We start from the raw sequence: 24,617 nt of genomic DNA, 5'->3' as shown, positions 1-24,617 counted from the left end.
TCATAAGTGTATTTATATAAACTTTTATCATATATAAACTGCAAAAGCTTTCACACAAAAGAGAAACAATAAAGTCTCTGATACTGAGCCTGACAGCTTGTAATTTTTAAAACTGGAAATATTGGATATTTTGAACATACATTTTTGTTCCGACTTTCGATACGAAAGTAACGGAATAATTGTGCTCGGGATGGGGTTTTTTTCTTCAGACAAATTTCGACTACTTAACTAGCCATTTTGACGATTTTTTTTATATCATTCGAATGCTATTGTTGTCCTGAGCTCAAATTTGAAAAATTATTTTACCGGTGATCATTTTTCGTAAAGTTATGGTTGTTTAAAGATTGTCATTTTGGCCAATTTGAGACAATTAACGCGCGATATATTTCGCACTATTAACGCGTAAGCGGAGAGTTAATCCGTCTTAGAAATCGTTTCAAATTGGTTAAAAGAAGCTTATTTGCCATAAATGGTTTGTTACAAGGAGCAAAATAAATCCTTTTGTACTTTGTATGGCGTGTGGGGGGATGATTTTCATAAAAAATTTCAAATTTTAGAAATTTTTTTTTTGATTTTGTTTTATTTCATTGAATTTTTTAATGTTATTACTGCTCCATAAATCTTAAAAGGCAGTCGGAAAATTCAGGGCTTTGCCCTGATACGAGCAGTCTTGTGTATCTTTAGCATGTCGTTTAATTACTGTAAGGGAGGCGCAAATAGGGGATGGGAGGTTGAACTGTAAAAATTTACTGTTTTTTTGTGTTGTGCGACAAATTATTGCATATATTGAACTGTCACAATTTTTTCAAAAATCTGACTTAAATTTCTTTGAGAGGCTCTTTTTTTCTGAAAGGCTATTGCACTTCTAAGTGTTTCTTGTTTCTTTTTATGTTAGTGCAGCCTCGCTAAAAAATGTGCTTCTAGGTGATAGGGCTTATAGTCTCTCGTTCGCAACGCAATACATTTTCCCAGCTAGCGACATTATAACCTATAAGGTTTATTTGCATTCTTCCATTTTTGATTACAAACATCATATACTGAAAGATCCGATAGTGCAGCCGTCCAAAACCTAAACAATAGTTGGCTAATAACATGACTTCATGAATCCCATAATTACAAAAAAAGATCAGCCAGCTAGCTGTTGTTGTTCCGATTTTTGATACGAAAGTAACGGAATATTTGTGGGTTTTTTTTCTTCAGACAAATTTCGACTTTTTAACTAGTCATTTTTGACGGAATTTTTTTATATCATTCGAAAGCCATTGTTGTCCTGAGCTTAAATTTGAAAAGATATTTTACCTGTGATCTTTTTTCGTAAAGCTATGAGGGTTCAAAGATTGCCATTTTGACCAATTTGGGACAATTAACGCTCGATATAATTCGCGCTATTAACGCGTAAGCGGAGATTTAATCCCTCTTATAAATGGTTCCAAATTGGTTGAACGAAGCTTATTTGCCATAATTGATTTGTTACAAGGAACGAAATCTATCTTTTTGTACTTTATATGGCGTGTGGGGGGATGATTTTCATAAAAAGTTTCAAATTTTGGAAAAAAAAAATTCATTTTATTTTATTTCATTTAATTTTTTATGTTATTACTGCTGCTCCATAAACCTTAAAAGGCAGTCGGAACATTCAGGGCTTCGCCCTGATACGAGCAGTATTGTTTGTTTTTGGAATTAGTTCCTTAACAAATTACCAAAATTACCACCGAAGTCTGAAATTTGCTGTATCTTGGCAACAAAATCATGATGAACAGTTTCGAAAGCTTTCTTTGGATATACAAAGGTCATAGCCGTATTGTTTTTCTCAATTAATTTTCAAATTCTTGAGTTGTTTTTGTGAAAGCATGGATACATGGGTGTTTTTTTCTGAAAAAAAAACAAATTCCTCGGAAAATATTGATTTGTTTTTAGTCAAAAAGGATAGCGTTTGTTTGTAGACTAATCGTCTCATAAATTTATAGAAAATTGTTAATGAGCTGATAGGTCAATAGTTGTAAGCTTTGTCCAATTCTGAGTCATAAAAACTACGAATTTAACTACGGGTAGCTGATTTTACCTTGCTTTTTAATTGCCGAAAAGTTTTGCAAGTTTTTTTTCTGTTGGATAGACAATCATAATTTTGCGAGCAATATCTAGCTTTCGACTGACATTAATCACTTTTTTTGTTTACCAACTTTTTTCTCAATACAATTCAAAAGGGGGAATTTTAGTTACAAAATACAAATTTCACGTATCCTTGAATGTTGAATTGTTCATTACAAGAGTGCAAATTTTTTATCAGGTACTATAGGGGGAACACAGATAACAAGATCCAATATGCTCCCTGTTAAACTTAAAAGATTTAATAAGTTTTTCTATCTGAAAGTCTTTGATTGTGAAATTAATACTCCTCCTAAAATTGTTGTATTATATATCATATAGATTTGGTTTATTCAAAAATTTGAATCCATTTTGTACGAACGAGAGTTATAGTTTTTTGTTACAAAAAGCATAACCTATTTAGCCCTCGATGTTCAAATTCAAAATAATAAGAATTCGATAAAATTTACATAATATATATATATATATATATATATATATATATATATATATATATATATATTCGAGTTGTCGTATTTCAATTTCAACGATTCAAGACAAAGGGCCCTTTACTACAAAAAACTAGTATTTGTTATAAAACTTGATGCTGTTCTACAAACTACTAATTGAAGCAGCTTTTTTAATCATCTAATGACCGCTGACAATAGACCATTTATGGCGCAAAAGTACAAGTCTCGTTTAAGCTATTTTGAACTAGTTTTCTTTCAATGTATGAAACAAATAGATTGGCTTAGCTAATTTAAGAAACTATTTTAAAAATTTAACTCAGCTAAATGATGAAACTAGATTAAAAACGCAAGATACCATTTTTAAGACTACCAGTAATTGCTGACTTTCGACCTTTTGACAATTGCTTTTCAGCAAACCAGATAAAAATACGTATTTTAGCTTTTTTGAATAACGATATAAAATTAGAATTATTCATTCCATTCTATCGGATCTGATTATGACAGAAAACCAATGAACATTTAATTTAAAAACTCAAAAAAGCTTGGTTACATATTGCAAACATAGTCTAGTACCCGGATTACATATAACCAGGGATAAACCTTGGACTTCTTGCCAAGAACTTAGCCTAGGGCAATTCTGGATTTTTTGACAAGAGACAAGTCTACGATTAATTTTTAAGCTTCAAATCTTATCTTAGCTAATTCAAGGAAAAATTGTAGCGTCTGATCGATTAAGATTAAAATTAAAAACCCTGGAAAGCAGTTTGAGAAAACTAGAAACATAGGTATACTTCATATTCCGCTCGGAAAACTGAAGAAAACATCAATTTTCCAAAATATAAATAAATCACGTTTTTTGTGGCCTTTAAATTTTTGCTGCCAGCTAGTGGAGTTTGTCTTTCTTTTAATGTAGGCGAAAAATTGAACTTAAAAAAGATATCCAACGTCAAACCGTGAACAAGAACAGTCAAGTAGGGTGCAAGTAGCGCAGAATGTTTCCAATTTAGTGGTTTTTTCTGTGTAGTGCGATAAAAGGATCTGACTTAGAACTTTAATTTAGGCATATTTTTCAGTCATAGCAAAATAAGCAAACAGGACAAAACACTTTGAAGAAAAATGACTAGGAAAACAAAAAATCTTTAAAAATCAAAAAGATTTTTTTTTAAATTTTTTGAAGAAATTTTTTGAATTTTCAACTATTTGCTGGTACTGAAAAGCTGGTGTTGATGGTATTGATGGTATTGAAAATGGCATTGAAAAGCTAACTTACTCGATTAAAAATAAAATTAACCATGAATGAGTTATTATAAACGGCCTAAATAAAGCATACATATGAGTGCTCGCTCGTTTTACTCGCTCGAATTTAGAATAAGAATCAAACTTTCAAACCTTTTTTTCTTGATTGTGGGAAAAAATTTTGTATTTTTAGACTGTCATTCAAATTAACACTGAAATAACTTTAATATGATATACAACCCAATTCTTTAGGACTCAAATAATCTATCATGGGACGCCATCTGACCACTTTGATCTTGACACTGTGTGTAGGCGGACGAATTTGAAAAAAAACTTCTTCTAAATAGTTTCTCTGACCACTTTTTAAACTAAAATTGGATGTTTTTACCTAAAGGACTAAAATTGATCTATCTCAGAACATAATAAAAATTACGTTCACTTGATTGATTGAAGTCACATCAAAATAAAAAGGACAGTTGGGCTTGCGATTAATTTGTAATGCGGAGACAGAACATTATTTTGAGCCGGGCAGTACAAAAACCAAAAGCTACTTCAGAGACGCTGAACGGCATTCAGATAATTAATTATTTTAGACAATAACTAATTATTTCAGGACCTTATATGAACCTTTTGAAACAAACCGCAAGTTCCAAATTGATTTAATTATAAAAGCGACTCAAGCAGCTTGACTCAATTAGCGACCTCACATAATTTGCGATCAAACACGAGTTGAAATAAGAGTCAATGAACTTAGAATCACCCTAGAGGTCAATTTAAAAACGTTAAGTTATAAGTTCATTGGCTCTTGTTTCAACTCGTATATTTTTGTATACTAAATATCTTTTTTGAACTAAAAGCATTAAAACTATTAGCATATTAACGTCTGAAATGGCCGTGCGTCAAACAATATTAAGTAAACTACTGTTATGCCTCGAGGTTATCGTCAATAGATACACTATTCAAGAAGAACTTTCGGCCTGATGGTACTCACTCTGGTCATAGAAGGGAATGCTTGGACATGGTATTGCTTGCGTGGTGTTGACTCTAGTCGCTGGCCAGCAACCCACTCCGTCGAAGAGAACTGGGCAGAATAAACTGGCGTCTGAAACAAGAATCAAACATGTCACTTCTGTTCATAAAAAAGGAAACTCTTTCAACTTTTATCAATTTCAATTGAAAAGAAATTCGGGATCAAGTTAACATCCTCCCCCCCAAATAGACCAAGTTAAGATCCTCCTCCCCAGCGCTTAATATAAATTGCTGCATGTAAAATGCTCGATTCTGATTGGCTAAGAAATCCCAACTTAGAACCAAGTTTAAATCCTCCCCCCCAAACGGTTTTTTTGGGGGAGGGGGGGGGGGTGGATGTTAACTTTTGGTTTTTTAGAAAGTGTAGAAAAATTAGCCATTGATAGTGGACTTGAAAAAATGCTGGGTTTTGAGCAGGCCGCTATTCAAACGGTTCAGACAATTTTATAGAATCAAAGCTGTCGGTACATTTCTTTCGACAATCACAAACTACATATAGAAAATTGGGAAGCTCGGGAAAAAAAGGCACACAACACAAGCCACAAGTTTTAATCTGCACTTGAAAAAAAGAAGACCGAGTAAATTCAAACAAAAAAATAGTCGAGTAAATTAAAACAATTTCTGACTTCGCCATAAAATAGTAGAAAAATGCAGAAAATGACAAGCTCTGCATTTAGTTTGGATCCAATTACAGAAACAATTTCGTCCCTAATCGCAAGTCATAAGATCAAGAAATTCTGTGGAATGCTAGCATTATGGCATAGAGTTTTATTTCAGTGGATGGCAGCCAAGTATAAGGAAAAAAAATGCAAATTTGTAAAAAGAGGCTTCCTTTCAAAAACTCAATCTTCTTAACACCTCGAGTGGGTGACAAATTACAAAAAAGAAAAACACTGGGTTCTAAACAAAGGAGTGCAGAAAATTGTGCGTGATTACGAAGACAAAACTGAAATAAAAAAAATATGAAAAAACAAGAATTAATTTTGTCGCACAAAAAAATGACTATTTTTTTGCGATATGGTAATTTTAAGCCAGTTCGGTCAAATAATAATTTTATGTATTTTTGAATTAACTTTTGTCGTCATCTTTTTTGAGAAAAGATATCTTCTGGCAGCCTCCAGACGCACTGATTTGACCCGCATCTGAAAAATGCTGTAAATAGCAGTTTAATCCTGGAACGATCACTTATTTGACGGGACACTATGTCGGGACTAGGGGTTGGCAAACTCTTTGGATTTGGGTTTTATGCCGACAAATCAAAAAAACTGACCATTTTTAGATGGGTAATAAAATTGAAAAAATTACCGCAAAATGATTAGTAGTCAGTTAAAATTTATTTTGGATCAGCTTTAGGTCACAACCAATAAATATGAAGTAAATTCAACCAAAAATCTATTAATTGCAAAATTTTTACCAAGATCAAATTCAAATTTCGAAAAATCTAGCCTTTTTGGCTGATGAATTGAATCATGTTGCTCGGACTTTTTTCAATCAAGTTCATATCAAAATCATATCAAAGACTAGACTATCGGTAAGTTCTTTTCTGTTCATGTCTAAACCGCATTTAGCTGCGTTTATATTATTTCGTTTTGTTTCGCGTAGATTTTTGAAATTAAAGCTTTGATGATTACTGACGCTTTGTTTCTGAACCTTTTTCTAGTAAGATTCACTTAGTTTCTAACATTTGGTTTTAAAATTGGTTAATTTGTTGTGGTGATATCTCAATGTGCGGTTATATGATGGGTTAAAAAGGGGTTAAAAACCGCCGGTTTCTATGCTTGGGAATCTTCAACTAGATATCGCTTGAAAACAATATCTTATTAAAATATTTTAATTTGACCAAATGGCTTGCCTCAAATCACATTTCAACGCTATCAGACTCTGTTTCGATTTGCTAGAACGAAATATACTGAGCGGTAATTATCTCAAAATGGCAATTTTTTTAAGAAAAAAATTGCAAATGAAATTCTGTTGAAAATTTTAGTGAAATTGCTATTTGACGATTTGAAATCACTCGATCACAAAAGTTCCCTCAATTGTTTGAAAGTGGAAACCACAAACAATGACTCAGGCGCATTATACCACGTACGACTAACTTCGAGGGGTGCAACGAAAAACGAAACTTTTTGGAAAAACCTTCCAAAAAGTGGCCAGTATCTAACAGTGACATATTTGTTTCAACAAATTTGGCCCACTATTTGTTAAGTGCTCGTTTGGTGTGTAGTGTTTTGTCCTGTTGAACCAGTTAAATTTTTAAACGCTTTTAGAATTCAAACGCTGTTCTTTTTTGTGATTAGTGATTCTTTTTTCTAATAAATTATACAGTAATCAAATATCATAACTTGGAAAAATGACCCAAACTTGATGTTTTTTGGCGAACACTACAGCTAGCATCAATAATTTTAATTTTTTCATAAATCAGATAACCTAAATTGAATGGTAACTAATCTGAACTACTTTCATAAACAATGAGTTGCATACTTCGAGAACTCACTTTTCTGTGTCAAAAGACACATCCTCGCGAGGCAGTCCAAATACAATTGCGGCATGAAGTATTCCGAGTTGAAAGTGTGCGGGGGTACAAACACTTCATTCGGGCAGTCGGATCTGTTTCCAGGATACCCTTCATAACTGGATGAAATCGAAGAGTTGGAGTTCATCATTGTCTTTTTTTGAAGTTCATTCAATGATCGTCAAGCCACATTCGAAGAGCATCAGCGATAGCAACCTAACTGGAGTGAAATGATAACGGTAATGTATGGTCACGAGACTCCAATTCAGAACGGTGATAATTTATAGTAAGCGCAGCTTGGCTTCATTGCAAATAAACGATCTGAAACACAAATTTAATCTGGGAGGACGCGAAATGAGTTTTAACTGCCTGTTAAACAGCGTATTCTCTTTAATACCATTTACGATTAATTATTGCAAGTTAAAGTATGATTGAAAAGTGTTATTTTGTTAGTGTTATTGGTTACCAAAAAATTTTAGCACTCGCGAGATTATATAAAAAGCGTTTTCGACTAAAACATTTGTTTTAAACAATAATTTGAGTAAATTTTTATTAGGCGTTACTACAAAAAATCAAAAGACGCTCTAATTGGTTTAAATTGCCCATTAAAAATGTTTTCAATTAACATTGTTACCTTTATTTTGGCCTAAAAAGTGCGTTTAAAGGAAAAAAGAGCACGGAATCATTAAAATTTATTTGATTTATTTCTATTGGCTGCTCAAGCTTCTGATAAAAATTTAATCTGAAAGAAATGAGAAGTCTTCACCTGTTTAAAGTCTTTTTTTTTCAGTTTAATTTTCAAGATAGATTCTGGTTGAATTATTTGTTCGACTAAAATCAACAGCAGCCTAAGTGTACGAAAAGAGGATGCGCCCATTCATCCTGTTGTACTTTAGTTCAAAGATAGATATTAATTTGCAAAAAATTATTCAAAAATTGATAGTTTTCACTACTTGAGATTATTTTTCAATTAACTGACTGAAGTTGAAGCCACACATGCTTTGATTAAAAAAATCCATTTCAAAACATTTTCAGTTGGAGCAACATGAATAATTGAGTGTTCTTACACACATGTCGCGTCTCGTGTTTTTTCCGTCGAGTTAGAATTGTTTTTCTTTAACCAGCCTCTAAAAACTGACAATTGTCATCAATTTCACGGGTTGACCGCCATAGGCAAAAAATGCTAGTCAAACAAATCTATAGTATTTTTCTATGGAAAAATGCTAGTCATACAGTTGCCATACCAGAAAACTAATTGTATTGAGAAAACAAAGAGAAGTTAAGTTAGTTATCAAGCTCGAAAAACAACTCAGTGGTCAAACGGTCATCTCTAAACTTGTTGAAATAGACTAAAATAATTAAAAATAAGAAAAAATCAACTCTGGAAGAAGTCTCATGGTGGTGTCAAAAATCGATTTTTGAGCATAGGGTAAAAATTAGCAAAATCAGGCACGTGTGTTTTTCGCCACGATGAAAAAGTGTTTTCATAAAACATATGATGTGTCTGACCCTATACAAGGTTGGATCTGGATGTCGACCATGATTTCGGCTTGACTTTCAGTGAGAGCGCTTTCTTCATTTTCATTTTGATGGTTTATTTTGGTGTTTTTTGGCAAATTAATACTTGAACAAGTCAATAAGACTAGGAAACTCAGCTTTCTCCTGGGCCGTAAAAATTTTTCCTGCAGAAGTTACAAATTTCTTAGTTTTCTCATGTTTTTCTATAAAGTTCTGAGATTGCGCGACTACAGGTTTGTGTATAGATTTACCTTAGCTCAATTACTTTTTACAAATAGATGGGAAAAAAATTAGCAATGGAAAAATGCGATTCATAGATTTCTCATTTGTGGTCATACAGTTTCATTACGGAAAACGAAAAATGCTAGTCATACAGTTCCAAAGTATGGAAAAAAGTTGGTCATAGAGTTTTTTACACTTTTTTTAACGTACGAACTGTATGGAAATTGTATAAATAGTATTTTTCTCAATCCGGAACATCGAGATACTCTACCGGCAATATGTTTAACAATAATTATACTAAGTAAACGACAAATTTCGGAAAAAGAAAAAAAAACAATCTAAGATAACAAGAAGTGATGATTCTGTAGACAAATTTGTTCACGAGAAAAAAACCTGGTACGCGATTGCTTATTGCAAAGGTAAAAAATAAGATGGATTTTAAGATTTTAGATTGATAGCAATTATCTGAAAATTATAATTAGTTCATCAAACAAAAAATTACAAAATTTTTTATCAAAAATGTTTAAAATCACCGCGAGGTTGTAGTAAGTTGCAGATAATTGATTCATGGTCGATTCTAAGTTGATTAATTTCTAGTGGATGGCGGTATATGATCAGAAAGGTATGATGTAAAATCAAACAACATCTGAAATGCAAACAACGCATTTTTTCGAACATAATTACCATGAATAATTTCAAACATTCCCGATTATATTGCCGATTTCAATTTTAATCTGGCCTGATGGTCTTCAGGTGCATAACGTGTCCATTAACCACAAAGGAGACTTTTTCCAATCAGATGTTTTATTTTCTACAACACTAGGGGAATCAACTTAGTTAGTTTTTAACTTTTTTCAAAGGTCTTCTTTGTGGTTTAAAAACATGCCAACAAAGTGCAAACAATCCATCCCAGGATACCAATTATAAATCAAAACAAAAAACAAGATCAATCAAACCTATTTTCAAATGAGAAAAAAAAATAATTTACAAAATTGCGGTGTTTCCGGGAGAAGTTGGTTGCTCAAGACTTTTAACTACCAAAGCCAACACATTTGTATCGTTTCGCATTGAAAAAAAACTACGTTTTAGGTTGTTTTCAGCAGATTTTTAGGGTGATGATTCAGTTTTTTTTAATTAAAATTTTTTTTTTCATATTTTTACCAGAAATTAAAGTGTTTCCGGGCAACATTAATTTCTAAACATTTTCAACCATCAAAGCTAAGATATTTCTATTTTTTCACAAAAAAAACTGCGTCTTTAGAGTTGGTTGCAACATTTGTTTCATTTAAGGCTAAGTTAATAGTTTCACAATGTAACGACACGCAACAAAAATTTGATTTCAATTCGAAATTTTCAGTTTTTTTAGCACTGATTCGGGGATTTATCATAGATTAGTTATATAAGGTTATCGCTGGGAGTAATAGCCATGAAATAACCCTGAACCATCGCTAAAAATTTCATTAAACTGGGATATGCTTGAGTTAGCCATGAATTTTTCTAAAAAAAACAGATATCTCTGAATCAGCGATAATGTTTCCCGTCAACTAATTCTAAGTTGTTTCCAACTTGGGATGTTATTTGATGACAAACAAAAAAGTCTTATAGAACCCAGTATAAGATGGCCATTAGACAAATTATGCTAATTAAACTTGCTCCATATTCCCATATTCGTATGTTATTTGAAGACAAAGTATAATCTTTAACGAACCTAGTCTGAGATTGCCATTAGACAATTTATGCCTGTTTTCATGCGTCTCTGAGTGTAAAACAACAATTGATAACAGCTTTTCGTGCAGTACCACACGTATCACTTTTACAGATCCTCAGTTTTTGAAATTTAGGTAAAAATTTAGCTTCATCAGGTAAGTTTTTGGGGTAAAAGATTGATTTATGGGACAGTTTTTTGGGTTTTAGAACAATTGAGAATTTATGGTTTTTCAGAGTTGATCACTAATTTGTTTGCCCTTATTCATTATTTGATAACTTAAAAACAAAAATAATCAAATTCGCAATAAAACAAAAGTCATCAAAAATCATCAAATTCACCAAAAAAATGTACAAAAAGTTTTTAGAAATCGGAGGGGTGAAGGTTATTTACATGAAAAAAAAAATTTAAAAAATTTCGTTAAAAGCATACGGATTCAAATTTTCTCCTGAAGGTTAAGTGAAACTCTAGTTAATCGGCCTGAGTGGACACCATATTGAAACACAAGTTTAACCAATGTCAGCAAAAATCTGTTGAGTTCTGTTCATTTAGAAGTTGCAGAATTGATATATCAGTTCATCATTTATTAGCATGTAATCAGCAATATCGACCACTTTTCTATAAAAAAAATGCACTGATTTTATATGGATTGCTTATCGCAATCAAATCTGGTTCCTTTTTTCAAAGAACTAATAGAATCAACTATGATTAAAAGTTCCAGAAATCGGCCAAGGAAATGTGTCTCTAGAATTAAAGTGAATAATTGACACCTCCGTCCCATCACAATTAGCTCTTGTATTTTTTATTCTAGCGATATCTGTTGTCATAACTGAGCAATCTGAAGCAAGATTTGAAGAGGTGCTAACTTTTTACTATTTTTTTTTTTTCATTTTCAATTTAAAAACTATCAAAACTTTTTTAAAGAAAAATTTGGCATATGAAGAAGACTCTGAAGCATAAAAAATCCATTTGGCAGCTAAAATGATTAAAAGAAAAAGATATGACCGCCCCTCCCCTTCTTATTTGAAGACACTTTCATATTTTCTTGAAAAGTTGCAAGAATGAATTCATAATACCTACAATGGTGATCAACTTAGAGTAAAATTTAATTGAGAAGATTATTCCCTCAACAAACTTATTGTATCATACTCTGGAAATCGAAAAAACTCAGATTAGTTTTCTCAAAACAGAGAGAATATTTCACCACAGAAAATTTTGGATCCAAAATAGGACCAAAAATATTTTCGCATGATACTAAATTTGACAGCAAAAACATTCTCAAAAATAATTAAGAAACACGGGCCAATCAAAAGCAAATCACAGACAGGAAGAGTTCTCTCGAAAAATCATCAATCGACCGAAACCCACAATGGACTCTCCAGTAGAATAGTCGAATTGACAAGCATGTCTACAAATGGCGTTATTCATCAGGAGAGACTGGACATACAGCAGCTCTTGCAAAATCTTCTAACGACGCCACTGACTTCGAATCATTGGTCAGCTTAACCTTATCCATCAAGTCAGGAGGATGCACAGTCCAATCAACATCATTCATAGTACTGGATGAACACAAACCGATCATCGAAGAACAAAACAATCTACCAGAACTTGAGATAAAACAACAACAAAAAAACCAGGAAACCAAATGATATTAAAATTGATCTTGATATTAAGAACAACTCTGACTTATCTATTACAAATTTAGTAAAGACTAAAAATAAAGAAAGCTTATCTTCAAAATTCGGAAAATCGAAAAACGTTACGATGAAAACAATTCATCGCCTTACAGTTATCTTTCAATTTTTGACGCCTCAGTAACATCGTAAAGACCTCTACTGGAAATTAGTGGTATGAAAAAAAATCATCAATTTCGTAACAGACATTACAGATTACGGAGGTTTCGTCCAAAACAAAGAAAATAGAGTGTTATACAACGCTTTAAACGCTGGGTTAGAAGCAGCTCTGCAGCAATAACCCTTAGAGAAATTGGTATTTTTTGTACGTGTCAAGAACCTTGAATTCGTACAAGTAAAAATACTCTACAAGCGAATTAGATTTTTTAACAGTTTTTTCGTAGATAGAACACTTCAAATACTATCATAATGGAAAAGCATTCACAAAAATAACTGAAGACCAGGCCCTTTTAAGTGCCCATAACAAGTCGGTAAAAGTGAAAATCAAGTTTAACCAGATATATTGATAGACTATTACTACTCAATTTCGACATCAAACTTTTGTCAGGTTCAAAATTGGACATTTAATTAGCAACATCGGAGTGAATTGCAAAACTCGAAAAAATGGACCATTTTGAACTTACTTCATTGAACGATACTTCGAAAAAAAAAGTTTTTTGAAAGAACGGACAATTGACTGCACAGGCAAGTCTTGTACAAAAAACTAGTAATGATCCTCGACAATTTTTTTTCAAAATTGAGTTGACGAACTCTCCGAATTCAAGTAAACTGGTAAGAATAACTTCAAGTAGGAAGATATAGAATGAAACAATAAGAAAATCAGCAAATTCGCAGCAGACATTACAAATATTGAGGTATCGTCCAAAACAAAGAAAAAAGAGTGCTACACAATGCTTTAAACGCTGGGTTAGTAGCAGCTCTGCAGCAATAATCCGAAAAGGAATCGGTATATTTTGTACGTGTCAAAATTCTTGAATCAGTACGAGTAAAAGTACTCTACAAGCGAATTAGATTTTATAATCCTTTTTTTTTTGTAGCAAAAACACTACAAATACTATCATTATGGAAAATACTATCACATAAATAACTAAACACCAGGCCCTTTTAAGTGCCCATAACGAGTCGGTAAAAGTAAAAATCAAGTTTAACCAGATAGATAGATCGACTACTATCATTCAACTTCGACATCAAAAATTTGCTAGTTTCAGAAATGGACCTTAATTAACAGCATCTGAGTGTTTTGTGAAATTTGAGAAATTAGACCGTTTTGAACTTACTTCATTGAACGATAATTCGAGAAAAGGTTTTGAAAAAACGGACAATTGAATGCACAGGCAAGTCTTGTTAACGAAACTAGTTATGATCGTCGACAATTTTTTTCAAAATTCAGCTGACGAAATCTCCAAATTCAAGTAAACTGGTAAAAATAGCTTCAAGTGGGAATATATAGAATGAAACAAAAAATCCATCGATTCGCAGCAGACATTACAGGTTATGGAGGTTTCGTCCGAAACAAAGAAAAAAGAGTTTCGTCCAAAACATTAAGATAAGTAAGCAGACTTAGAATGGACTAAAAAAGTTTCACGGTAGAAAAACATTTTTTTGCCTAAACAGTCAATTTAAATTGATTTCCAAAGATTTTGCAAAGCCGTGAAATCCACAAAATTCTCAAAAAAGGATTTATGAGAACCAATTGATTTGTCTTGAAACGACATTTTTTGTACTGAAGAAAAATCTGCATCGAAGGTGCAGTGAGCAAAAGACAAACAAGGAGAGTTTTTTTACCGCAAACTATTAAGATTGAGGGAAAATGTTTTCTAAATCTAAAAGCCCTCGCTGTATAAAAAAAAGTTATGTTAATTTTCTCAAAATGAAACATGATAGATTAATTTATCTCCAATAGCCCATTAAGATACGTAAACAGATTTAGAATGGACCAAATAATTTTCACTGTAGAAAAATCTTTTTTTTGCCTAAAAAGTCGATTTAAACCGATTTAAAAAATTTTTGCAAGGCAGTGAAAGCCACAAAAATCTCAAAAAATGATTTAGTGGACTAATTTGACTTGTAATGAAGAAAAATCTGCATCGAAGGTACAGTGAGCAATAGACAAACAAGGAGAGCTTTTTTACCGCTAACTATTAGGATTGAGGGAAAATATTTTCTAAATTTAAAAGCCCTCCATGTATAAAAAGTAAAATTATGATAGTTTTCTCAAAATGAAAAATGAAAAATTACTTTATCTCAGAGCTTTTTTTACACCAAACTTCATCAACGAAAATCATTTGAACAGCGAACCTTAGAGTTTTATTTTCAATTTTCTCTATTCTTTGATAATCAACAAAATCTGACTTAACTTTATCTAGTACCTAATTTGAATAATAAAACCAAAAAGGACAAAAATCAATTCAATTAGATCAATTTGGTTTCATAGTTACTTAAAATTGAAACAAACAAAATGACCAAAGTGGATTTCAATTGATATCGAATTGGTTGGAAATGAGCTTGTAAGTTACAATACTGTAGCAAACAATTTTGTTTGTATCAGACTAAATTTTGTATCAATTTTTTTAAAACTCGATGGAAGCAATTTTTCAGAAAAAAAAGGCGCAGCTATCATTCAAGTTTTTGAATTAGCTATAGATAATTGTTTTTCTCGACGTCCAAACAAAAAGACGCAAAAACGTCTAAAACTTAAGTTTTGTTACACAATTTTTCTCGACACTCATTTAAAATAAACTTCAGTTAGTCAACCGAATGCATTCTATGACCACTTAAACCATCTGCATTTGATAGTGTCTTTTGTAGTATTTTAATGTTTGCGCTAAGGGGAGGCAGCTAAAGTGGTCATTACTCTTCGGAGGAGCCGTGAGAAAAAAACCTTTTCTACCCAAAATTCATAAAAGACCAGAAAAAAAAACATTTCCTGTGCTGGAAAAAAGACATCTTCGATTACATTCACAAATAGCATTCAATAGTAAATTCAAAAATTGAATTTATAAAATGAATTTAACAATTCTCTTTCTAAAATAAATGTCCGATTCTAATCGGTTTCCTAAATAACAAACTTCTACAGAGTTGAATGCGAAATTATGAGAACATTTGTTTTTTTTAAAAAAGAAAAATATATATATATTAATTTATTTTAACATCAATTGGTTATCTTTAACGACAAATCAGCAGCAATTTTATATAATTATCACAAACAAGATGTCAAAATAAATGCAAAAAAAAGGTAATATTCATTGTTTATGTATTCTCGTTTGCACGATTTTTGTTCTGCAGATTTAAAGCAAGGTTAATGAATCATTGAACTCAGAACATTGAGCTCATTGCGTAGGGTAGATGACGTTGAAAACATATTTCTCATGGGGCTCCTTTTCAATGCGATGAACAAAATAACAATTCATTTCTATGAACTTAGAGAAAGATTCAGTGGTTCTTTTATGGCTTTGAATCACAACTATATCTCAAAAATTGGGATTCCTGTGTTTTAATTTGGTTTATATCAGTACTACGAGATATTCGCAAAACTGCTAAAGAAAAATTACAAAAAAAAATGCAATATAGTCCCTTAATAAAAAAAAAGAGCGCGAAAATTATAAACAACTCATTGCATCAATCATTTATACCACTAAATTAGTTCAAAAGTTTATCAAAATTGTACTGAAATGCGCTTTCAGTTTTATTTCTGAAATAACAGTAAAATTTGGCAGCAAAAAACTTTCAAACAACAAGATTGTTTCCAGTTATAAAACTTAACAAAGAGAACAAATAACGAAAACAAAAGACATTTAAATCGCTGCCAACACAATAGGTGGTGAATACCATAGCTCCAAATATTCATCGCTTCCAAAAAAATAATCAGTCCCGAAAGTCACAAAAAGGAAAAAAACGCTTTCAAGATGAGACGAAACAGTTCAATTGAACAAAGGCTGCTCACTAAATTTTGACGTTTTGAGTGACACAACATGACAATATGCAAACGGCGTGGTCGTGATGAAAACGCCCACGCCGTTTTAATGAAAAGAAAAGTTTAAAATGCAGGTAAGAAATGCATAAGCTGTTGAGAGGATATTTCTTCAGGGAACCATCCATCTGGGTATTAAGGGAAATAATTATCATGAGTGCGGGTTGCGCCCAGTTTTTGAATGAACTATGGGTACTATAAATCAGTCTTTTAGCAATTCGGTAACTGAGATGCTTTATGGTATTGTTAAAAAGCAATCCATCTTTTTCTGGCATGATTTAATTTACCTTCCAAGTTTTTCAAGGCAAAATTCCGCAGCCTACATTTAAAAACAAAAAATAATCAAATCAGAAAGACCGGCGATTATTTTTTTACACAAATTTTTATCATGACAAAAACTAGTTGTTCGTCTTTAAAAAAATCAACGCAAGTTTTTCAAAAGAAAACACTATCGTGCCGGAGAATATGTCTCAGGGATATGAACAAGATCGACTGAATTGTTTACTAGAAATTGTAATATCTATGAAAATTCTTATATCTAGTTCGACGGTTCTTTTGAAAAATGTCTTACTCTTTTTTTTTGTTAAATTTGTTCACAGCAGATTGTGCTGTAAGGTTCTTATCCGAGTAGTAAACGCTTATTTTTGTTTTTGCTGCATGAGTAGGAATCTGTAAAAACAGTTAGTAAAAATTGAGTTTTTTGCTTTCTCATGTTTAATTGTTTTTTTGTGATCCAGGTTTTGCTAATTTTCTTGCTTTTTATTTCATAAACTGCAAAGGAGATATCCAGAAATTTTTGATTTTGATTAGTTAAATGATTGAAAGTCTCGTTCCGGTATAAATAAACAATTTTGATGTTGTGAAAAGACTCTAAGTACAGTTATTTTACATGTAAAACGTTTTTTAATTTTCATTATTGTTTTCCCATGACCTGTCAAAGCGGAGAATTGCGTTTTTATTTTCCTCTTCAAAAAAATGCTTTTAAGGAAAAAAGTGATTGAATCAGTGATAGGTGCCTGTTCCACAAAAAAGAAGGCTTCAAAATTGGTTTAAAATAAAACAGATCGATTGTGCTCACTGAGCGCTTTTTTCGTCTACTGGCATTCAACAATTAATTGAGGATATTGTCAAACAGGTTGAGTTTTCTTTTAGACTTTGAGACAGGTCATTTTTCTTTTTAATGTTACTACAGTAACCTCCGCATGCGAGATGCTCAGCGTTTATGGGTAGTTTAGTCCCAAATAAGTAATTTAATAGCTTCTTCAGGTAGAAATCAAAGAATTAGCTTAGTGCTTTATAAAGAGTTGTAATATATACTCTGGTTTTTCTCAATTTGCTTTGAGTTGTTAGTTATTGTATTTTTTTAAATCTTAGTACAACTTTAACATTTAGACCTGTTCTAAAAACAGCAACTTTTACACAGATTTTATTGATTCTATTGCCCGTGTGAATTTTTTTGTTAATAAAGTAATTTAAAAAGTTCATGTTCGATTTTTCATTTAACAACCTTGCCTTGATACTAATATCGCTAACATTTTCTTTCAGTTCTTTGAAATATTGAGTCAGAGATTGTTTATTTTGCGACATAAAGTTACTCGTTCAATTTTGTGTAGACTATTTTTCGGAAAAGTTGTTGTTATTTCTAAATCCTAAAACTAGAGCTTTATCCATTAGATCTAGTTAGTTAAGCGTTTTTTGTTTTCATTTTAAGTCAATGAAAAAAAATCATTTTAAGTTCTCATTTTGTTGTTTCAGTTGAGCAGATTTTTACCAAATTGTTGCATCGTGCTATATGTAATCAGAAATCTTTTAAAATAGAAGCAAAAAAAATAACTACAAAATAGTCTATGAGACAAATGCAAAACAAAAACAAAACAAATCGAATTAATCGAACAAATCGAAAAAATATATTTTGAATGCTGCCGATTGGTTTGTTTTTCCTTTTTTATAGTATCTCTCAATCCGTGAAAACCGTTGATGACTTTTACTGCTACAAAACTTCCCTTACAAAGTACGAAAACATTGCAATTTGTGAAGCAGTGAAGAGATTCAACTCATAAAAGCTGCCTCAGAAAAACCTTTGCGGAAACCAATCGCTCATTTAGCATAAAATTTTTCCGTTTAGTGGATTCACACAACTATTTAGCAATTTTTATTCGTTTTAAAGTCATCCTTTTTAATTGCAGAAATTTAGTATTACAGACTGCAACACATCATAACATAACAATTACAGGTTGCAACCCATCATTACAACAATTTCCTTCTAGGAAATGTTTTATGTTCATCGCCATTGAGACCAATATCAAGTTTCTTATAGCGAAGCCCACAAGATTTTTTTGTCTCTGTATTTTGAGGTCGAACGGGGGCTTTTTGATTTTCGAAGAGATATATAGTTTTGATAACCTCCCATGGATTCTGTTTTTTCAATGGGGGCAGATCAGAGCGGATTTCGGACTTTCGCTATGAGAAGGATTGAAGTTTGGAAAACTAAAAATTCAGTGTCCTTTTTTGGTGGTTTATGTTGACAAAAGTTAACTTCCAAACTCTATTAGAGTAAAACAACCGAAAATGACCCAAAATTCACGCTATGATGATTCAAAACTTTCAAGTATTGTTAAGTATCAACTTTTGATACCTAAAATCAGCTTTCAATTCAAACCAATCTAGAGTAGACGTTATAAAATCTATAGTTCAAATTCTAGTTTTGAAATTGCTGATAGTTTCATGTTGTCGGCGATAATGATTAATTCAAAACAATTAATCAGAACGCTAATTAATTTCCTAAAAGCGTTTAAAATTACCATTATAATTTAAATTTCTGCATATTATAGAATTTGAGTATCAATTTAAAGTCAAAATCGACGACAAAGAAGGGGTGGTTGTCTGATAGCAGGTTAATTATGCTGAAAAAAAAAATCGTAGTCTACTTGTGAGACAGGAAATGAATCATTTCTCCAACCAAATTCCCTGTCGCATTCACAATAGATTATAAAAACGGGGAGAAATGATGATTAAATTTTTTTTCGATGAAAGATAACTATTTATTTTACAACTTAATATTTACACTTCAAAAAAATGGAAAGTGGCACTTGATTTACTTAATCTGCGAAGAATAATTTCGACCTTTAGATACGTCATTGAAGAAATCTGTCTTTTTTTCTCGTCTTTTTTCTTTTTTTTTGTGGCCCGAAACTTGTTAATCATTCCCCTCCAATGCACATGCAAAATAACAAGGTGTAATATTTCAATCAAGCTCAATATGATAAACTCCGTGTCAATTAGCCCATTATTTTGACGAAGTAGCTTGATTTATGAATTTTAGGATATTGAATCCCGAATTTATGATCTAAAAGACATTCTCTCACGTTAAAACTTTTAAATTGATATACCAAATTAAAGCATTTTCAGTCTTGATTCGGACTATTTTTTAAAAATATATCAAAAAGCTGTTCAGTTCCAGTGTTGAGAAAAACCGGTTAGAATTCTAAAGCTACTCGCTCAAAGTTTGACCGGAATTTTTCCTTTAAGTAGTGAAAATCTTAGTTTTACTTCAGGAAAAGTAGTTTTCGAAGCTTCATTTGGCGCAACTTTTTTGGCCAGTTTTCACTATGAATGTGGTCGCAACCGGCTATTCTTGTTTTTTTTGTCAAATTGTTGAGAGTTTGATAAATATTGTTTCCTAATTTTAACCTTGATTTAATCATGAGAATACCTTTTTAGCCTGTACCTTATATTTCTGGTAAAAAAATTTGCTTTCAGCAAAATTTGTTCGACCCGAGAATTGACCTTCATCGTATTCTGTACCGACCTCAACCAACATTGGTCGACCGTCGACGCATGGATCGACCTTCAAATGAACCTAGTCGCCGGTATATATCTCGATCCTTGTCGACCTATGTATTGACACTGGTCCATCAAAAAAATAGGCTGACCTATGTAATTCAAGTTGAAAAGCAGACTTTCGATCGGTATATAAGTCGACCACCTCAACCCCGAGGGAGGACAAGATAATTATTTGCAATAATTAATTGCATAGTTTTGAATGCTTGACACATCTGAGAAGAAATGAGAAGTCGCTTTTTCCAACCATGTTATCAAAAGCAAAACATTTTACATCATTTAAAAGAAAATTTATATTCCAGTCTCTTTTTTCAAAGTTATGCTGATTGAGTTGAAATAATTTGTTTTAAATTCATCGCAATAAAATACTAATAAAAAAATATTAAAGGATTTAATTTTTGACTCCCGATTTTTTCTGAAACAAAAATTGTTATTGTGTACATAAGTACACGCATCTAAAAGAAGTGAAAAAAAGCAAATGATAATGTATTTTGATGGAATTTCAACCAACTCCCATGTCGCCCTTATTCAACAAAATTGGATTAGAAACCGATTATAACTCCTTGATTTATCAAACGTAAACTAAGTTATAGTCCATTAAAAAACAGTTATAATGAATTTTTCCCATTTTATTTTCGTTTTGCCTCGTGCAAAAATTTGCATTAATTTCTGCCTTCATAAGTGATGCAAGAAAAATTGCAAAACTGATATAAGTGTACGGCCTAGTTGATTTCTAAACCTGCGTTTATTGATATTGCATAACGTTTCCACTCCCTCCGATCCCCCTTAAAATTAGTGTTTACATAACTTCAAATAAACATGCATAAAAAATTACATACATACATACAAACATGTATACTGACATCTATACATGAAAACCTTCATACCTACATACATACATACATACATACATACATACATACATACATACATACATACATACATACATACATACATACATACATACATACATACATACATACATACATACAAACATATATACATACATACATACATACATACATACATACATACATACATACATACATACATACATACATACATACATACATACATACATACATACATACATACATACATAACATACATACATACGTACATACATACATACATACGTACATACATACATACATACATACATACATACATACATACATACATACATACATACATACATACATACATACATACATACATACATACATACATACATACATACATACATACATACTTACATACATACATACATACATACATACATACATACATACATACATACATACATACATACATACATACATACATACATACATACATACATGAATACATACATACATATATACAAATAAACATATATACAAAGTTACACCCTTCCATGAACGTTATTTTAAAAAAAGTCAAAAAGCTACATTTGGGCTCAATTGGAAAAGTTTAGGCCAAAATTTGTGTTGTTCTTCAGCGGGCGCTCCCTCCCAATTTAGTATTTACAACATTGCATACATACATACCATACAACAGAAAACCTCCCAAAATACAAAATTTGATCACCTCTTTTGCGTGCATTGACAATTGAATTTTTTCCAGCATCTTAAAAAAATGGGAAAATACTCTATTATAATAGTTTATCGTTTTTTATCTATGAAAGTTAAAAAATGATTTAATTTGATTTACAATGCTTTTTTTAGTTTTATCGTAAAATATCAGTATAATTTATCTTTAGTTCATTATGATCTTTTTTTTTGCTTTTTAAAAGCATTGACGAAAAACTTAATTGTAGTTGATGTTTATCCATGGAACTCCAGATCAGGTATCACGTTATTTTATAGAAAAAAAATTTCGTAATAAACAATTTTTTACCATTTCTAGAGAGATCTCGTATCGAGCTGGTCGAACTGTAATCAGAATCATTCGACCAAAAAAATTTTGGTTTGAAGTTTTCGACCGAAACTAACTATGAGTCGAGTCAGCAGATTGAAATGATTTTGGCCATGCTCAGTTTCGACTGAGCTTGAAATGTTCGACAGGTGTTTGTGAACAGACTCAACTTCAACCAAGCATGATTTTTCTACTGGTGTTTAACCAAAACAGAAAGTATATTTCAACCAAACTTGAGCAAAAAAACTCTTCGACCAAAATTTGACATTAATTCCACTACAGTTTGACCCTGATTCGACCCTATATTGACCGTCAAACAAATTCAGCTTGATGTTCCGATCATCAGACCGAAATCATGTGCGTAGCTTCGGTCTGGAAAAGTTCGCTGTTTGACTAACTTCGGCTGATTGTACTTCGACCAGTTTGAAACCGGGATTACTAACCAGAGACCATGGAAACAAGGATCACCGATTACTGTGCAAGTAGCACAGAATAATCCGACCATATTCGTTAACAAAATATATATGTCAATTTAGTGTCGTTTTTTTCTGCCTGTTGTGATGAAAAGATCTGAAGGGAAAAACTTTTTCAATAAAACACTCATCTTTGTTTTTGTTTTCTTTTAGTCATTGGCTAAAAAAAAAACTTAAAAAAAAAAGCAAGCACACTATGGTTTGCAGTTTTTTATTCCAAAAAATCACAAAAATACCAGAACAAAATTTTCTCGAGTAAACTTTACGGCGTAAAATTTACGGCTTAAATTGAGCTATTGTAAGCTTTTTAAGCTATTACAATAAGCAGGGGCGGATCTTGGATTTTCTCGAGGGAGGGGGCTGATTTTTAAAAAAGATTCGAAAATCTTGTCGACCTTTTTTCTAGGTCGACCAAAATGAAATTCCGAGCTCTCCCAAAGCAAAAGACCCTGTTTTGTCCATAAATCTTGCGTCTAAGGCATAATTTAGAAAAAACAGTCCTAAAATAGCATTTTTAGGCACTTTTTGTTAATTTTTTACCAAAAAATCGCATTTTTTTCGGCGCGCACTCCCCTGAAAAAATTAATGTATATTGGTGGTCTGTCGTGTAATTTAGTGTAAATGTTGGGGTCCGTCAGCGAAAAAATGCATATCTCAAAATATTACAAAGGAGGGATCCCTTTGGGTCGGCAGGGGGTCGAACTCCTGAGAAAGAAGGGGTATTTTGGGAATGTTCTTGCCCTTCGAATCACGACTAAAAGTTTTATCATGAAATATCACTCAACTCACTCCGATGATAATTTGTAATAGCTGATTTTGATTTTGCTTGGATAAGAAAGAAAAACAAAGAAAAAACTGAAACCGCCCCGAATACAATGTTCCTTTCCATTTTTCAAAAAGTCGGAACTTTCTCAAGAACTGAATTTCTCAACTCAAAAATTCAAGCTTTAATGTTTTGAGGACTTCGCTCGCCCTGAATGTTTTTTTTTCTCAGTGCCTCGTCGCATATCAAATAGAATAACAGGGGAAATGATGCACAAATAAGGGTAGAATAAGGGCGACAACGGTCGGAAAGTTCGCTGTAATTTTTGAGGATGTTTCAATGATAACTTCGTTAAAAGACGGTAAGCTTGAAGGCGATGGTAAATCCTCAATGAAAAAATTGCATTGGTTATTGAGAAACAGAATCACTAATGACAGTTTACCTGTGTGTTTTAATAAGACAATAGGGGGGTCATATAGCCTTGAAGTTATCGCCTTTTATCAAGTTTATTAGCGCAATAACCACCAGATCAAAGTTTTTTAGCAGGGGTAAAGCCCGAGGGTAAAACGCGCAAGCTACGTTGAGCGATCTCAAAATCAAACTTCATTCCTGTTTATTGTTACTTATTCTCGAGTAAACAACAACATTGAGAAGATTGAGAAAAGCGAAGATATCTAAATAAACAAAAATTTTAATTTGAAGATAAAAGAGCAAGTCCCGTCTTGAAGTAACGCCTATTTTCAGCACACTCAATTTAATAATTATCGAATTTAGAATTCGAAAGAAAATGTCAAAGCTGTCAGAAACATGAAAAGATGGTTCAGTTTTCTTGAAGTCCCTAGGAGCTGATAACAAGAAAGAGAAGAAGTCATTTCTCAATTCGGTTCATATTATCTCTTTCTCAGCGTAAGGTAGAGATTTTTTATTTTTCCCAGACAATGGCCTCAATAAAGGGCTTTAGGGCATCAACAAAAAATGCACTCTGGCGGGTGCGTTAATGTTGAACTATTAGGGTCATTCAAAGCTACCGCATGGATCTTACTGGATAAAAACAAGCTTAGCAATGAAAACAAAATAACTTTTTTTTCACTGGATGAAAACAACAAGAGAATATTTTTAATCTTAAAGCTATTTCGATTTCTCACATTGGGCCAAAAAAATTTATTGCGATGAGCAGGGAAATTGACCGCCTCAAAAGAACAAT

At 32.1% G+C, this 24,617-nt stretch overlaps 2 protein-coding genes across 6 annotated transcripts in view; one reads left to right on the top strand and one right to left on the bottom strand.

Annotated features, from left to right (window-relative positions):
* Positions 1-24,617, top strand: part of LOC134844305 (ATP-binding cassette sub-family C member 4-like) — a 463,247-nt gene that overhangs the window by 219,859 nt on the left and 218,771 nt on the right. The window lies entirely within an intron of this gene.
* Positions 1-24,617, bottom strand: part of LOC134844175 (vasoactive intestinal polypeptide receptor-like) — an 87,067-nt gene that overhangs the window by 31,636 nt on the left and 30,814 nt on the right. For 2 of the 5 annotated variants that reach the window (XM_063860728.1, XM_063860733.1), the window contains exons 1-2: positions 7,315-7,843; positions 4,783-4,893 (exon numbers count right to left, since the gene is read on the bottom strand). In XM_063860728.1, the coding sequence (XP_063716798.1) occupies positions 4,783-4,893; positions 7,315-7,483 (280 nt within the window). In that variant the 5' untranslated portion in view covers positions 7,484-7,843. Of the gene's footprint in view, positions 1-4,782; positions 4,894-7,314; positions 7,844-8,098; positions 8,207-22,159; positions 22,317-24,617 lie in introns of those variants that run through there. The other 3 variants (XM_063860732.1, XM_063860731.1, XM_063860729.1) reach the window with 3 other exon arrangements.

This window comes from Symsagittifera roscoffensis, chromosome 4, assembly GCF_963678635.1.
Source record: "Symsagittifera roscoffensis chromosome 4, txSymRosc1.1, whole genome shotgun sequence".
Classification (NCBI taxonomy): domain Eukaryota; kingdom Metazoa; phylum Xenacoelomorpha; order Acoela; family Convolutidae; genus Symsagittifera; species Symsagittifera roscoffensis.
The sequence above is the reverse complement of the archived record's forward strand: the minus strand, read 5'-3'. Positions and strand labels throughout refer to the sequence as shown.